Below are 16,910 nucleotides of genomic sequence, written 5' to 3' on the forward strand. Positions count from 1 at the left end.
CTAATTTAAAATCAATTTATTTTGTAGAGCCATCATTTTTAACAAACAGTTTCCACAACGACATGCTTTGAATTAATAACACCAAACCTGGACATCTAGAGTTAATAAAAACACGTCTAACGCGATCAGATCTTTACCAAACTAATCCATTTACTCTACAAGAAAACAGTGGACCGCCCGTGTCCATCTCAGCTCGGACTTCACACATTTGGATGTCTTTGAGGAATAATAAAAAAACTTGAGATGAATATCAGACTAGAAGTGTCTGACTAAGTCACTAGTGTTTGTACAAAACCTCCAGGAAATGAAACTCCTCAGGAAACAGGAGTTACATTTTGCTCTCGCTGTCAGGGATCTTGGCATTGTCGCTCTCGCTCTCCTGAGAGATGAGCTGGTAGGATTTCTTGGTCTCGTTCTCCTCCAACACAGAGTTTCCGATCTCCGCGTCGATGGAGCGCAGCTCGTGACGTGACAGATGCTCCACTATGCCAGCGCCAATGGAGTCTCCTAAAACGTTAGTGGTGGTGCGGAGTCGATCTCTGAAATGGCAGACCAACACAAACAGATTCACTTTCATGCAGGAAGTGTCGAAGTCATCTCCTTCTAGGACAACACACACACACTTAATACACAAATATTATTGAACATGTACAAGGGTGGCATAGTGGCTCAGTGGTTAGCACTGTTGCTTCACAGCAAGAATGTCGCTGGTTTGAGTCGTGACTGGACCAGTTGGCATTTCTGTGTGGACTTTACATGTTATTCCCATGTTGGCGTGGGTTTCCTCAGGGTGCTCCGGTTTCCCCCACAATCCAAATACATCTGCTATGGGTGAATTGGATGGACTAAATTGGTCATAGTCTATAGCCCCTTTCACACAGTGATACCGGTAAATATCCGGAAAATTTCCGGAACGACTTTACCGGTGAATTCAAAAAAGCGCTGTTCACACAGGCGAGGACGTTACGGAATTTTTCCGGAAAAGAGCATTCACACATCCATTGCAAAATGCCGGTAAATTCTGACATCATTAACCAGAAATGACCTCTAAACGGCTGCGCTTGTGTTTGTAAACATTTGACTACATTACAAACTCTTTGCATGGATCAGTATTGAGTACAACTCCAATGAAAACATATAGAGAAACATTTTCGCATGTCGAGATGTTCATGATATGTGTGTGTGCTGGCGCTATGGGCACTCACGGGCACACGCAAAGCTTGAAGGTAAACAAACAACGGATTATCATAAACATTTTATCGATAATTATTTACACAGTTAGCAATAAGAAGGAACATAGAAATGTTATCTGACTAACATCTAGCAGCTAAATGTGTCTGGAAAAATATTCAAAGGCTTTTATTCTCCTAAACCGCGCAGACATGAATGCGTCTGACTGTTCTGATTGGCTAAAGCAGACGTTCACGTCAGCACGTTCTAGACGTGCACGCGCTCTTTCCGGCAATCTTCCTTCTGCATTCACACAGCGCAGCATTCCGGCAAATTACCGGTAATCTTACAACTTCTCTTTCCGGAAAATAGCCAGAACGAATAAGCCAGATAAACCTTCTAAAACAAGTTAAAGTAACCTAAAAACCTACATTTTCAAATTTTTAAGTTTTTAAATATATAATTTTTTTAATTGGCCGTTACTTTTTTCAAAAAGTAAATAAATGTGTTCCATTTTAACACTGAAACTACCAAAATAACTAACAATGTGGCCATCATTTTGACCGTTCTTGTCACACCTGTTGCATTGCCCTAGTTTGGACACTTGAGGGCACTAGTTTTTGTAGTTTCACTTCATTTCACGTAATAGTTTTTTGTATTACGATTATTCTTGGATTCCTGTTTGTGTTCGTTTTTGTTAGCACTTGTTAGCACTCCCACCCTGTCCTTGTATTTACCCGTTTTTGGATTTTTGCCAGTTCCTTCGTCTGGTCATCTAGTTTTTGTATCTTGCTTATAGTTCTGTGCAAGATTTGGAAACTTTTGTCTCTTGGAAATCTATGTCTTTTTGGATACCTTTGTCTTTTTGTTGATAAATTGCTGCACTTGGATTTTTGCGTTTTGTGTGATTCTCCCCCATTCGTGACAGTTCTGTTCCAAATTACTTTTTTTGTCATGTCATATTTACATATTTACACCGCAAAGATAATGTTTCACTTAGGCTATGGGATCTGTATTTGATATAAATGGGCTAAAATATATCCTCTATATCCTTATTAGTGGGTTTATTTAATAAGATTTAATATGTAAGGCAGGTGGCACGGTGGCTCAGTGGTTAGCCCTGTCGCCTCACAGTTAGAAGGTCACTGGTTCGAGTCCCAGCTGGGCCAGTTGTGACTTCTGTGTGGAGTTTGCATGTTCTCCCCGTGTTGGCATGGGTTTCCTCTGGGTGCTCCTTAAAGTCCAAAGACTGAATTGAATGAACTAAATTGGCCGTAGGGTTTGTGTGTGAATGTGAGAATGTATGGGTGTTTCCCAGTACTGGGTTGCAGCTAGAAGGGCATCCGCTGCGTAAAACACGTACTGGAACAGTTGGTGGTTCATTCCACTGTGGCGACCCCCAATAAATAAGGGGCAAACCCGAAGGAAAATGAATGAAAGAATAAAAATGTAAGGCATGGTGTTTGCTTGATTCCCAATTTAATTTCTTCTCAGATTGATTTATTAGATGAGAAATAATAATAATCATATTATTATCATATTATTATGTCTGAACACTTCTGAACAATCCTGAGAATGATTAATTAACAGTTTTTTGTCTCGTTTGATGTCATGTTGGAAAATTAATAAACATATACATAAAAAAAAAAAAAAGAAAGTAATGTTCTTGTCGATGTTGATTTATTCTCTGGTTCACACATCTGGATTGCTTAACGTCACTTGAGCCTTTTGTTGTGCTCTGGAGGCCTCAAAAAACTTTCCAGAAAAACAGTTCCTCCATCTTTGCTGCTGTTTGTGCTGAGCCATCTTTCCCAGAGCGAACCGTTTCTCACAATGCCTCTTCTGTTCTGTACGCCACTTTAACCAGCACATAATCTGACAACAAGGTCTCAGAGTGAACCTGAATCCGGGGACTGCTGTGAATGCGGTGGGAATAAAGGTCGCAAGAACATGCTATTGGATACGGGTGTATTGTTCAGCCGGTCCTAAAGCTCATTGGAAGCAGATGTTGCATGGTCCTGTACAATTGGATTATGGGTTATGGAATGTGAAAGATGGAATATCTTGCTTCCTGATTGGCCCGGAAAGATCTGCCTGATGGGTTTGTGTATAGGAATAATACAGTACATCAAAAAACCTTCACATACACTGAACAAAATTATTCATATAAGGTTTTTTTTTAAGGTAAGTGGATGCAAACAATTTATATTTGCTGAATTTCAATTTAATTGAGTAATTTTCAACTTAATTTGTATGTTTAAACGCCTGGATCGTCAAAATAGAGCCCCTTAAATTCAATGAATCATTTTGCTCAGTGCATCAAGTCAAATATACTTGTCGAAAACACACACAGCTTCACAGCAGATTTAGAAAATTTGTACAATTATTATGTCTATAGGGTAAGGCAGTGGCGCTGCTGGTGCAGTAGGTAGTGCTGTCGCCTCACAGCAAGAAGGTCGCTGGTTCAAACCTCGGCTCAGTTGGCGTTTCTGTGTGGAGTTTGCATGTTCTCCCTGCCTTTGCGTGGGTTGCCTCCGGGTGCTCCGGTTTACTCCACAGTCCAAAGACATGCAGTACAGGTGAATTGGGTGAGCTAAATTGTCTATAGTGTATGAGTGTGTGTGTGGATGTTTCCCAGAGATGGGTTGCGGCTGGAAGGGCATCCGCTGCGTAAAAACTTGCTGGATAAGTTGCCGGTTCATTCCGCTGCGGCGACCCCGGATTAATAAAGGGACTAAGCCGACAAGAAAATTAATGAATGTATTATGTCTATAATATATTAAAATCGACGACAGCGACACGGTGGCTCAGTGGTTAGCACTGTCACTTTACAGCAAGAAGGTTGCTGCTCAAGTCCTGGTTGGACCAGTTGGCATTTCTTTGTGGAGTTTGCGTGTTCTCCCTGTGTTGGCATGTGTTTCCTCCGGGTGCTCCGGTTTCTCCCACAGTCCAAACACATGCGCTATAAGTGAATTGAATAAACTTATAAAGTATAATTAATGTGTGTGTAAATCTGAGAGTGTATGGGTATTTTCCAGTACTGGGTTGCAGCTGAAAGGGCATCCACAGTGTAAAACATATGCTGGAATAGTTGGGGGTTCATTCCGCTGTGGTGACCCTTGATAAATAAGTGACTAAGCTGAAGGAAAATGAATGAATGAATAAATATATTAAAATCTTCATTACTGTAAAATTCTCCAGTTCATGCCTCCTGCAGCTTTTAATTAGGAAACATGTTATAGTTTAAAAATTACAGTGTTTTCGATAGTTCACCAAAAATTTAACATTTACTCACAGTTCAATCAACCTCATGTGGTTTCAAAACCTTAATGAGTTCCGTTTTTTACTGTTGGACATAAAAGAAAGTATATTAAATAAAGCTGAACACCCGATGACTTCCATAGAAGAAAAACAAAACAAAACAAATGCTATGGAAGTCAATGGTTACAGGTTTCCAGCTTCCTCAAAATATCTTCTTTTGTATTTAACAGAAGAAAGAAAGTCCAACATGTTTTAAACTAGTCAAGGATGAGTAAATGATGAAAGAACTTTCATTTTTGGGTGAACTATCACTTTAATTAATAAAAGCTCACTAAGATGAAATTGTAAGATTACCTATAACAGTGTTTCTCAACCACGTTCCACCAACACTGCATGTTTTGGACGTCTCCTTTGTCTGTCACACCCATTACAGGTGTTTCAGTCTCTGCTAATGAGCTGATGACCTGAATCAGGTGTGTTTGGTTAAGGAGACATGGAAAAGTGCATAGCTGGTGCTTCTCCAGGAACATGGTTGAAAAACACAGATCTATAATACTGTTATAAATTTTAAAAAGCATGACAGATTTCATTGTGTTCAATGTCGTTACCACATGAATGTGAATTAATATATATGAATAAATACTAGTTCATTTTTGAAATACATAACTACGGTAAGTACAGTATATTCATATACCGAAATTTAGCTGGCAGCTAGCTCTCTGCAACTTACATGGTCGCCCACTGAAGCTAAGCAGGGCTGTGCCCGGTCAGTACCTGGATGGGAGACCACATGGGAAAGCTGGGTTGCTGCCGGAAGTGGTGTTAGTGAGGCTGGCAGGTGGGTCCTAATGCCCCAGTACAGTGATGGAGATGCTATACTGCCCAGTGAGCGGCGTCTTTCGAATGAGACGTTAAACTGAGGTCCTGACTCTCTGTGGTTGTTAAATCCCAGGATGTTCTTCGAAAAAGAGTAGGGGTTTAACCCCAGCATCCTGGCCAATTCTGCCCACTGGCCTCTGTCTATCACCTCCTAAACCTCCCCATATCATTATCTGTCTCCTTCATCACTCTGTCTCCTCTCCATCAATCAGCTGGGGCCTCATGTATCAACGCTGCATACGCACAAAAACTTTGCGTACGCCAGGTTTCACGCTCAGAATCGCTCACGTTTGGATTGGCGACTCCTAGAGGCAGTTGTGTTAAATTGCTCTCTACAAAGTGTCTGAGCCTTGCAATGGCAGCTGTATGAGACGGGTTCATCTAGCAGGTATAAGGTTTCCATACCATACAGTTGACCAGCTAAACATTAAAGCGCAATTGGCAGCAGTCGGCTGTTTTCCCAATGTAATCTGAGCTATTTACTGCACACACAGGGCTATAAAGACACTATCTGAAGATGAATTTGCATGCGTGAATCAGAAACATTTCCATTCAATAAATGTGCAAATAAAATATGATGCACAAACTTATTAATGATTCCAACTTGTCTTTCTTGTGATAAATAGTTGGCAAAATCTGATATGTAGCGGGGGGAAAAACAAGAGAATTCATAAGACGCTGGATTCGAACCGAGTTCATGCTCGAACGTGTCAAAACATGATGACAAGCGTCTTACGAGCTGCGCCACTGAGACCGTTAAGGGTACTGCAACATTTTACACATATAAACCACACTATTTCTTTTCAAATTCACTCAGTGCGATGTTCAGACCCAACTGTGTTAACCGCATCAGCTAAACTCTCCCACTCTATTTTTTTTCTATTGTTGTTAATTCCAGAGAACAAACTTGCAAATAACACCGCTTTTCTCCGGTCCACCTCCGAAAGGAGCACCTACAATTCACATTCTGTTCAAAGTTTCTCTTCTTGCTTGCTTTTGCCTTTGCTTTTTCGTTGGGTTTTGCCAAAGTAGAGTCATTAGCATATTCATACGGGGGAGGAGGCAGGGAGGGGTTTTGTGCTCGTGCATGTTGCGCTCAGTTTCACGTTTCATTCAGATGTACAAAAGAATATGCGTGAGATTCGGCGTACGCAGTGTTTCATACATCTGAATTTTTTTCTGCGTACGCAATGTTTTAGTATGATTTCCACGCAAGTCTTCGTACATGAGGCCCCAGGTGTGTGGTGTGGGGTCTGGCGCAAAATGGCTGCCGTCGTGTCATCCAGTTGGATGCTGCACACTGGTTGTTGATAAGGAGATTCGACCTATGTGTAAAGTGCTTTGAAGGCCCAGAAAAGCGCTATATAAATGTAAGGAATTATTACAACATTATGATATTTTCTTTATAGTAAATTTCAAAAGCCCTTTTTCACATTTGTGCATTTTTGTTGCAAAAAATAACTATAAAATTGTCCTCCTTTATATAACTTTGGATACAAAAGTATGTCTTTATCTGCATATATGCCACTCTTTAGAATCTACAATATATTTAGCAAATATCATTAATTAATACATGCAGTCAAAAAAAGTGATTTTTGCTGCATGTTCAAAATACTTAAGTAAAACATGAAACAACATGTTTTTTGGGAGGCAACACGGTGGCTCAGTCGCCTCACAGCAAGAAGGTCACTGGTTTGAGTCCCAGCTTTCTGTGTAGAGATTGCATGTTCTCCCCGTGTTGGCGTGGGTTTGCTCTGGGTGCTCTGGTTTCCCCCACAGTCCAAACACATGCGCTATAGGTGAGTTGAATAAGCTAAATTGACCATATAGAGTATATGTGTGAATGAGATTATATAGATATCTCCAAGTACTGGGTTGAAGCTAAAAGAGCATCCGCTGTGTAAAACATATGCTGGATAAGTTGGCGGTTCATTCCGCTGTGGTGACCTCTGATGAATAAAGGGACTAAGCTGAAGGAAAATGAAAGGATGAATGAATGAACATGTTTTTAGAGACAACTGTAAGTTACTTTAATCGATTTATGTTGGGACAAGATGAGGGAATTGCATGGAACCCAGCCTTTTTTTACAATGTCTAAACTTGATATCGATCAGCTATTATCTGCTAAATATATTTCAATAAATGGAATCCTGCCAACAATACAATATTCTAAAATAAACCCAGCAGACACACAACAATTTGAGACGTTAATATCAGGTCAGATTTAGATCGTGTCGTCTGCCAAAATTCAATCTAGCCAGCTTCTAAGGACAACTCCATTTTGATGTCCAATAACAATGTCAAATTAGGTTGATATTTGGTTGATTTTAGGTTGTGCTGGAAAGCGATCAAAATCCAACGTCTGATAGATGTCACAGTGGTAACGTCCACAAAACGTTAAGACGTAACATGATTAGACGTTGAAATTTGCTTGATTTTAGGTTGGACATTGGATATTGACGTTGGCCTGACGTTGGGGTTCTGACATCAACCTGATTTTCATTTCCAAACAAAATCCAACGTCCTCACGACGTTGGGATACGTTGGAGTACAATGTCAATATGACATCATGATGACGTTTAGTGCTTGCAGGGAACATTCATTCATTCATCTTATCCCAACTTATCCAGCATATGTTTTATGCACAGATGCCCTTCCAGCTGCAACCCATCTCTGGGAAACATCCACACTCATACACTATGGACAGTTTAGCCTACCCAGTTCACCTGTACCGCATGTCTTTGGACTGTGCGGGAAACCGGAGCACCCGGAGGAAACCCACGCAAACGCAGGGAGAACATGCAAACTCCGCACAGAAACGCCAACTGACCCAGCCGAGGTTTGAATCAGCGACCTTATTATTTCAAATAAGCTTTTTTTTCTCTGTTGGACAATAAAGAAGATATTTTGAATAATGCTAAAAACTTGTACCTGCTGACTTCCATATAGAAAAAACAAATACCATGGAAGTCAAGGGTTACAGGTTTTAAGCTTTCAACAAAATATATAACAGAAGTGCTAAATGAGACAATATATCATGCCAATAATCAAATATCCTAAATTAACCATAATATTTCTGTCAAACTACTCTGAAACATTTCACACTTTCATCAGATTGATGTCCTACCACAACATCGTGGGGACGTTGCATTTTTTTGGAAATTAAAATTGGGTTGACGTCAGAACCCAACGTCAGGCCAACATCAATGTCCAACCTAAAATCAACTAAATATCAATGTCTAATGATGTTACAGCTTGACGTTATGTGGACGTTACCACCATGACCTCTATCAGATGTTGGATTTTGGTTGGCATCCCTGACGAATAAATGTCAGTATTTGACATCAGTATGATGTTGGTTTAAGATGTTGACTTGACTTTGGATTCTGGTCACTTTCCAACAACCTAAAATCAACCAAATATTAACATCATTTCTCGTTATTGGACGTCAGAATAACGTTGTCCTTAGATGCTGGCTGAAGATTGAATTTCGGTCACCTGCCATCCTGACCTAAATCTAACCTAATATTAAAGTCTTATTTAAAGTCGTTGTGTGCCTGCTGGGTTCTCTGAAAAGTCTTATGCACAATGATGTCAGTCAAAAACACTTGGTAGTAAACAAGACACAGTACTCACAGAAACCAATCAACAGCGATAATCAGAGTGATGTCATCAGTGGGCAGTCCCACAGAGGTCAGCACAATCACCATGGTAACCAAGCCAGCTTGAGGGATTCCAGCGGCACCGATACTGGCTGCTGTTGCAGTGATGCTTTAAAAATCATAACAAATATGCATTGTGAAAGGATTTTACATTCACTCCTGGAATATTGTGAGAAATAAAGATTTAAGGCAAGACACAACAAACAACTTCTTTCAGACCTGTGGAAAGAGAACATCCTGCATCCATGCACTTTATTTGTGTTTGTAGTATTCAGTTAATATACAACTTTAAAGGCCCTTTCTCCAGCACAGAGTTAGAAATCTTCATGTTAGAAGCATTTATATCCAACAAACTTTACTTTTATCCGTATTCTTAAAGTTTTTATAAAGAGGTTTGTTAATTTTGTTGTTATTAATTGTATTTCTGACTATTGACAGTGTTTTCGAAAGTGAATAAACCAGAAAACGAAAATAATTTCTATAAATATGATAGTAAATGATTAAACCAGGATATTTCCAATTGTTTATAATTCTGTTCTTTAAATGTACATATGCAATATGCATGCAGTTAGAGATTTTATTTTTTAAAGACGAGACACTTCAGGCAAATCAGTCTTAAGATTTTTTCATATTATTATTATTATTATATTATTATTTCATAAATAACTTTTTTTTCTGTCTAATGGAAGAGAAACATCCAAAATACACATGGTTTTGGTCGTACTTCATCGATTTGAGTCTATAGATGCATATTTTTAAAGAGTGCTTATGTAAAACATATTTTCTCCTGCACTGAGCCATAAATCACCACATCTTTAGCACTTACAAACACATTTTACAGTTTTATTCATACGATTTGTCAGGAGATATGGTCATACATAATTTGTCAACATTTTATTCTACAAAAAGTAGCGATTTTTTTATTTTTTTTTCTTAATTATCTAATGATAAAAGCAGATATCACTTAAATAAAACCTCAAACTAATTTGAGCATGACATTATGTAGTCTTCAGATCTTTGTGCAAGAACTACACACAAAAGCTGCGTCCCAAATAGCACACTATACACTATGCACTCATGCACTATGTACTTATGCACTTACACACTCAACAGGATAGTATATGTATGTAGTGTCGTCCCAAATGGAGCACTGAGGTTTTTTTAAGCGGAAATTCAAACCGTTTCCCTAATGATGGTTGACGGTTGCCAAATCAGTGAAATAAACGACCGAATTATCAAATAATACCTGCCGTGAGTATTCACCATCAGGAGGCGCTATAATCACTCTCGTAAGATAATTTTGCTTTCACCATCCACAATAAATAAAGTTATCCAACATGTGCGCCCAATAGCTCAGCCCCTTCCGCTACATGAGCAAACCTACGGTCGTTGAGTGCGTGAAGTGTCCATCATTACACACTTCATTTTACCGGCTGAATGAGTGCAGTGTGAACACACTACTCACACTCTTTATACTACAAAATGGCGTAGAATAGTACATAGGTATGCAATTTGGGATGCAGCTATAGTTAACTTAATGATGCCTCATTTGCATATTTAAACAACATTTTAGTAAGATTTTCCATAGGTTTTAACTTGGATCTTAGTTTATTTTAGTTTTTTTACTTTATTGATTTAATGATGACTTTCTATAAAATTGGTCATTTTAAATATAATTCAGAAATCTACAAAAGTTTTAAAAGTTTTAAGTTTACAAGCGTTTTAATTTACTGTGAATATTTAAATGGGATCAGAAGCATTTTTATTATTAGTTAAAGTTGTGTCCTTTTACCTATGGGGGTTTTGCTTTAACTGAATAACAAAAGTGTTGCTAGAAGGGACATAGCTGCAGACGATACTCAAAGGGAATTATTTGTATTATTTAACTAATTACCCATTAATTGTATTGTAGTGGTTCATTCCGCTGTGGCGACCCCAGATTAATAAAGGGACTAAGCCGAAAAGAAAATGAATGAATGAATTGTATTTTAATAATATCTACCCCTTTCCCAACCCTCACAGTAATGTAAAAAACAGCAATTATAATGAGAACTATTTATATTATTTATTAAATTACAGATTAAATTGTGTTTTATTAGCATCCACCCTAATCCCAACCCTCACAGTAATATTAAAATATGAATTATTGTTGTGCAGTGTCACAAAAAAATTATTGACGTATCCATAGCTGTACTTCTTCTAGAGTTTACCATACAGTACACTGAAAAAAATAATTAATTGATTTTTTTTTAAGGTAACTACTTGCAAATAATTAATATGGGCTGAATTTAAACAAACAAATTAAGTTGAACATTACAAAATTGAATTAGTTTGTTTAAATTCATTGTTTGCAACCACTTACCTAAAAAATATTAAGTGAATCCAATTAACACTTTATTTCAGTGTAGAAAGCAAACTCATGAGTGTTAAATTATCATGGTAAAGTGTTTACATTATAAAGTTAGATTTTGATAAATGAACACAAACAGAGTTTGAAGCTGATTTGATCCAGTGTAAAATTAAGGAGTTACAGGTAACCAACACTTAATGGTGTTATTTCCAACATCCTGGAATTAATTTGACCCAAAAATCCTAATGCAACATAAGTCAGGTCATTTTTAAGATATTTTAAAGTCTTTAAAAGTGGTCATTTGTTAAAAGTGTAAATGTGTCGTGCTGACTGTCATGACAAATGAACACTGAGTAATGTACAAATTTAATATATTAACACTTTTTAGGGTAACAAACACTCCAGTTTGATGTGAGAATAAACTTGTACGGTGTTAAAATGAACTCTTTGAGTAATGTACAAATTTCACACTTTAGAAAGTGTTATTTTAACTCCAAAATGGAGGGAGTCATATGCACACCCAGAGAGTGTTAAGTTAAACTCAAATTGAGTTAAATGTACACTGATTTTTGTTTTGCTGTGCAAGTGTTAACATGTTTCATTAATAACACAATTGTAAATGTGAACCTTTCTATCATTCTTGGAGAATTGCCTTAAGTACGTTATTTCAGTGATCAGTCATGAGTATTGTAATGTTTACTATAGGTAGACTAGGGTGTGGTGAGGGGGCTAGCCGAGAGCCATGGGATCGGAATGAGGCCACCGCGTAAGTGGATACACCTGCGGTGCTCACCTGCCTCGGATCCCACGGAAGGAGCTCTGGACAATAAAAGGAGGAACGATGGCAGAGGAAGCCGAGAGAGGACCGGGCCCGGGCATTTTACATTTGCTTTCAGTTTGTTTTGGTTTAGACGGCAGCCTCCGTGAGGAGCTGCCGTGACTGTTATTAATAAATCAGTTAAAAACTGCGTCGGTTCTCCGCCTCCTTCTTCCCGGCGGCCAAAGGGCCGTGAACTTCATTACATAGGGTTTTTAAAAAAAAGTTAAAATCTCTCTGTTAAAGTGTTGAATTTTCACTTTTTACACTTAAGTCAGGGAGCAATCAACTCCAGTAGTGTAGACCAGAGTAATTTTTTACACGATTCAGTGTAAATATAACTCAGTGTAAATATAACTATTTTAACTCTGAAAATATTAAGGCTCACTCATTTGGAGTTGATTTTGGCATTCACTCATTTGGAGTTGATTTTGACTCCATTAGAGTTTTAATAGCACTGCTACTTTTGCAGTGTAGCTCTTATAAAACATGCTTGTATTTCCTGAATTGTCATTGTAGTATCGTACAATAAAATTAGTTTGGTAGCTTTTAGACACCAACAGCAATAGATGTAAACGTAGAACAAATCAACACAAGATTTAACTGTATAATTAAAGTGTAGCAGAGTCCTAGTGCAGTAATAGTGCAGTGAAGTACCTGATGGTTAGGATCTCTCCAAAGTTCATCTCCATGTCATTGACCTGTGCAATGAAAATGGCAGCCAGAGCCTCATACAGAGCAGTGCCATCCATGTTTATGGTGGCACCGACAGGCAGCACGAAGCGGGTCACACGCTTATCCACACCGTTATTTTCCTCTAGACACTTAAAGGTGATGGGCAGAGTGGCAGAACTACGGAGAAACACAGCAGATTTGAGATGTTGCTATAATTTATTTATCGTTGTGATTATTATAAACCTGAATTAAAGGGAGATTTTATGCAAAAATGTCAATTCTGTTCAAAATCATTATACGTTTTACTTTAATCAAAACTGTTCAAGTCAATATTTTTTTCTGTCAAACCAAAAGAAGATATATTTAATTGAAAAATGTTGGAAACCTGTAACCATTGACATCTAAAGTAAGAAAAACAAACACTATATGGAAGCCAGTGGTTACAGATTTGCAGCATTTTTCAAAATATCTTCTTTTGTGTTCAACAGAATTAAATTATAAACTAAAACTGGTTTGGAACAAGTGAAAGGGGAGTAAATGATGACAGAGTAAATGATGAAAAGCAAATGGTGAGTACATATTTCCTTTTTGAGTGAACTATCTCTTTAAGTGTAATCCACGGAACAACAAAAGGAGAGTATTGCGCAATCCTGACGCAACTTTTGTCTGATGACGACAGGCTGTCATGCTCCAAGAAAACCACTAAAATAGGCCACAGGAGTACTGCACTTTTGAAACAACATGTGCTTTGGTAAGTAAATAATCATTAGATTGATCTTTAGGTCATGTAGCACTTTAAAACTTGCCGCTAAATCCGTATTTCCCATATATATCTGTAGCCTACATACATTGCTTTTTAACCAGAATGAAATATAAAAAAAATAAATAAAATCACATTTTAATACTGTTATGAAAGTAATTATGGCCTAATGTCAATTTGTTACAATATAAAATCAGTGTACAAGACATAACGACAAAAATCTGCACACAAAAACAACATACACAACCTAACAAAAGTCTTGTCGCCTATCTAAGTTTTAGAAACAACCAATAATAACTTGACTTCTAGTTGATCATTTGGTATCAGAAGTGGCTTATATAAAAAGCAAAGGCCTCTAGATTACGCTCATTTTACCACAATAAAACATGATCAGGCCTTGATTATTAATGATTTCATTAGGACAGTAAAGTTTGACTTTGTTTAGAAAAAAAAGTCTTGTCACTTAACAGAAATAATGTCCAGTATAGAATATAAAGTCATGCTGCAGTGGAAAAAGAGTTAATATTGTGTCTGACTCCATCATGAGCTTAGAGGACTTCACCCATACATCTCTGCAGTGACTCAAATCACTTATTAATAAAGTCATCTGGAATGGCAAAGAAAGCGTTCTTGCAGCATTCATGAAGATTCTTTGGATTCATCTTCAATGCCTCCTCCTTCATCTTACCCCAGACATGCTCAATAATATTTGTGTCGGGTGACTAGGCTGGCCAATCTTGGAGCACCTTAACCTTCTTTGCTTTCAGGAACGTTGATGTTGAGGCTGAAGTATGAGAAGCAGCGCTATCCTGCTGAAGAATTTGCCCTCTCCTGTGGTTTGTAATGTCAGCACAAATCCACTCTGCAGATCTCTCGCACTCCCCTTTACTGAATGTAACTCCAAACCTTTTCCAAATGATCAACTCGAAGTAAAGTTATTATTTGTTGCTCTTACAACTGGTATCGACGATAAGACTTCTGTCAGGTAGTGTAGCACTTAAACCACATATAGTCTGATTGGCAAACAAATGACAAATTGGTTTGTTTTCGTGAGTCAAAAGCATTCAGTGCAACAAACAGTTTAATTATGATACATTCTACTCTGATTGGTAGATGATATGAGAAAGCATGAAGATCAGGATTAGACCAAAAAGGGAAGATTCTATCAGATGATTCACTCATTGAAAATAAAAGCGGCCATTGAATCAACACCTGACTCAATGGACTTAAAGGGACAGTTCACCCACAAAAATAAAAATTCTGTCGAAATGTACTCATCCAGAATGTCTTGTTTTGTGTTCAACAGAAGGAAGAAATTCATAAACCACTTTTTGCCGTTTAAAAACACTTAAGTGTGAGTAAATAATGAGAAAATTCTCAGTTTTGGGTGAAATACATTGGGATAAGTACACAAGTCAGCAAAATATATAACAATATTCTAATGTTTTTGGATGATTGATTGAAAAACATCCTACATATTGTGGCTTTAATATGCTTTCTAATGCATGTACTGTTTATAAAATCACTTTTGTACATTTAATTTGATGCAAACACCAAAATGACCTTTACCAATACTATATAAACAGCTAATAATGATAATAATAATAATAGTAATAAAAATGCAGTAGTAATAACACTAATAATAGAAATAATAATAACTAGAAAAGTAAAATTGCTAGATAAACTTTATAGTGGCTTAAGAAAGCCTAGTCTAAAAGTTTGAAGTAGTTTTAAAGTTTAAATTGATGAAGTAGTTTTTACGAAGTTTGAAACAGTCAGCATAAATAGATAAGTACATGTGTGTTAGCATGTTTCTAGCATGGATTGGCATGTTTCTTGCTAGGTGGTTGATAGGGGGTTCTAATAATAATAATAATAATAATAATAATAATAATAATAATAATAATAAACCCTCACCTGGAGGAGGTACCAAGCGCAGTGATCAGGGCTTGCAAAAGTCCAGCGATGAATACGAATGGATTTTTTCTTGTCACAAGGAAGTAGAGCATTGGCAGTACGATGACAGCATGAATCAGCAGGCCAATGATGACTGTAATGGTGTACATGCCCAGCTGACCGCCCATTTCTGACAGATCGTCCATCTCCACTATCTTTCCAGCAATCAGGAACATTATACCCAGTGGAGCGTACCTGGAGGGAGAAAGCACAGTGGATGTTTATTACCATTTGGTATTTCCGTAATTAAGTGGAAACAAAGACAAAAGGGTGACACTTTACAATAAGGTTTCATTAGTTAATGTATTTAATAACATTGACTAAGTATGAACAGTACTTGTACAGCATTTATTATTTGTAGTTCAATATTAACTATTGAATTTTCTAAATCAAAAGTTGTGCATGTTAAGTTAGGGATAAAGTACATCCAGGAGGTTGTTATCACAGAAAAAAAGTCTAACACAGGATTATCAGCAGCTGTTCTATAAGACTTAGGGGCTTTATTCTGTGAAAACAACCATCTTGGATGTACTTTATCACACTTATTATTAAATGTTTACTTGCCACAAAATATAGAAGTTAGACAAAAAATATTGTTCTGAGTCGTTTATAAAGTAGTTTATTAACTCTTTAATAAAAAGCTGAGAGAAATGAAAAAACAGCTGAATAGAATATATACTAACCTGTCAATTTTTCAGTCACAAGATGGCGCCAAACAGTCAAAAACACAAAGCTGACAAAAATGTAAAACAGCTGATGGATTATACACTAACCTGCGCATTATTCAGTCACAAGATTGCTCCAAACAGTCAAAAACACAAAGCTGACAAAAGCGTAAACAGCTGATGGAGTATACACTAACCTACACATTATTCAGACACAAGATGGCGCCAAACAGTCAAAAACACAAAGCTGACAAAAACGAAAACAGCTGATGGACAATAAACTACCCTGCACATTATTCAGTCTCAAGATGGCGCCAAACAGTCAAAAACACAAAGCTGACAGAAACAAAAACAGCTGATGGAGTATACACTATCCTGCACATTATTCAGTCTTAAGATGATGGCAAACGGTCAGAAGTACAAAGGAGACAAAAAAAAAAAAGCGGCTGAATGGAGTATACACTAACCTACATATTATTAATTCACAAGACGGAGCCAAACAGTCAAAAACCGTGGTGTGACAGACAAGCACATACACATGAATATGGATGTAAGTATATGGATGTGAACATATTCACTGACGGTCAGGGTGATTCAAAGATTCTGAATAAGCCTGTCTTATTGAGAAATTGATTTCTCGAAATAACATACATTGGAATGTTGTGACTGACAAATCAGAATCGAGTGTTCCAGAGAGCCATGTAATAACATTAGT

General features: G+C 37.4%; 1 protein-coding gene across 2 annotated transcripts in view; it reads right to left on the reverse strand.

Moving 5' to 3' along the window:
* slc1a3a (solute carrier family 1 member 3a) overlaps positions 1 to 16,910 on the reverse strand; it is a 54,086-nt gene continuing 37,176 nt past the window's right edge. The window contains exons 7-10 of one of the 2 annotated variants that reach the window (XM_009301170.4): positions 15,492 to 15,725; positions 12,797 to 12,991; positions 8,947 to 9,081; positions 1 to 539 (exon numbers count right to left, since the gene is read on the reverse strand). In XM_009301170.4, coding sequence (XP_009299445.2) covers positions 329 to 539; positions 8,947 to 9,081; positions 12,797 to 12,991; positions 15,492 to 15,725 — 775 coding nt within the window. In that variant the 3' untranslated portion in view covers positions 1 to 328. 2 annotated transcript variants of the gene reach the window in all.

The sequence above is a fragment of the Danio rerio genome, chromosome 5, assembly GCF_049306965.1.
Source record: "Danio rerio strain Tuebingen ecotype United States chromosome 5, GRCz12tu, whole genome shotgun sequence".
Classification (NCBI taxonomy): domain Eukaryota; kingdom Metazoa; phylum Chordata; class Actinopteri; order Cypriniformes; family Danionidae; genus Danio; species Danio rerio.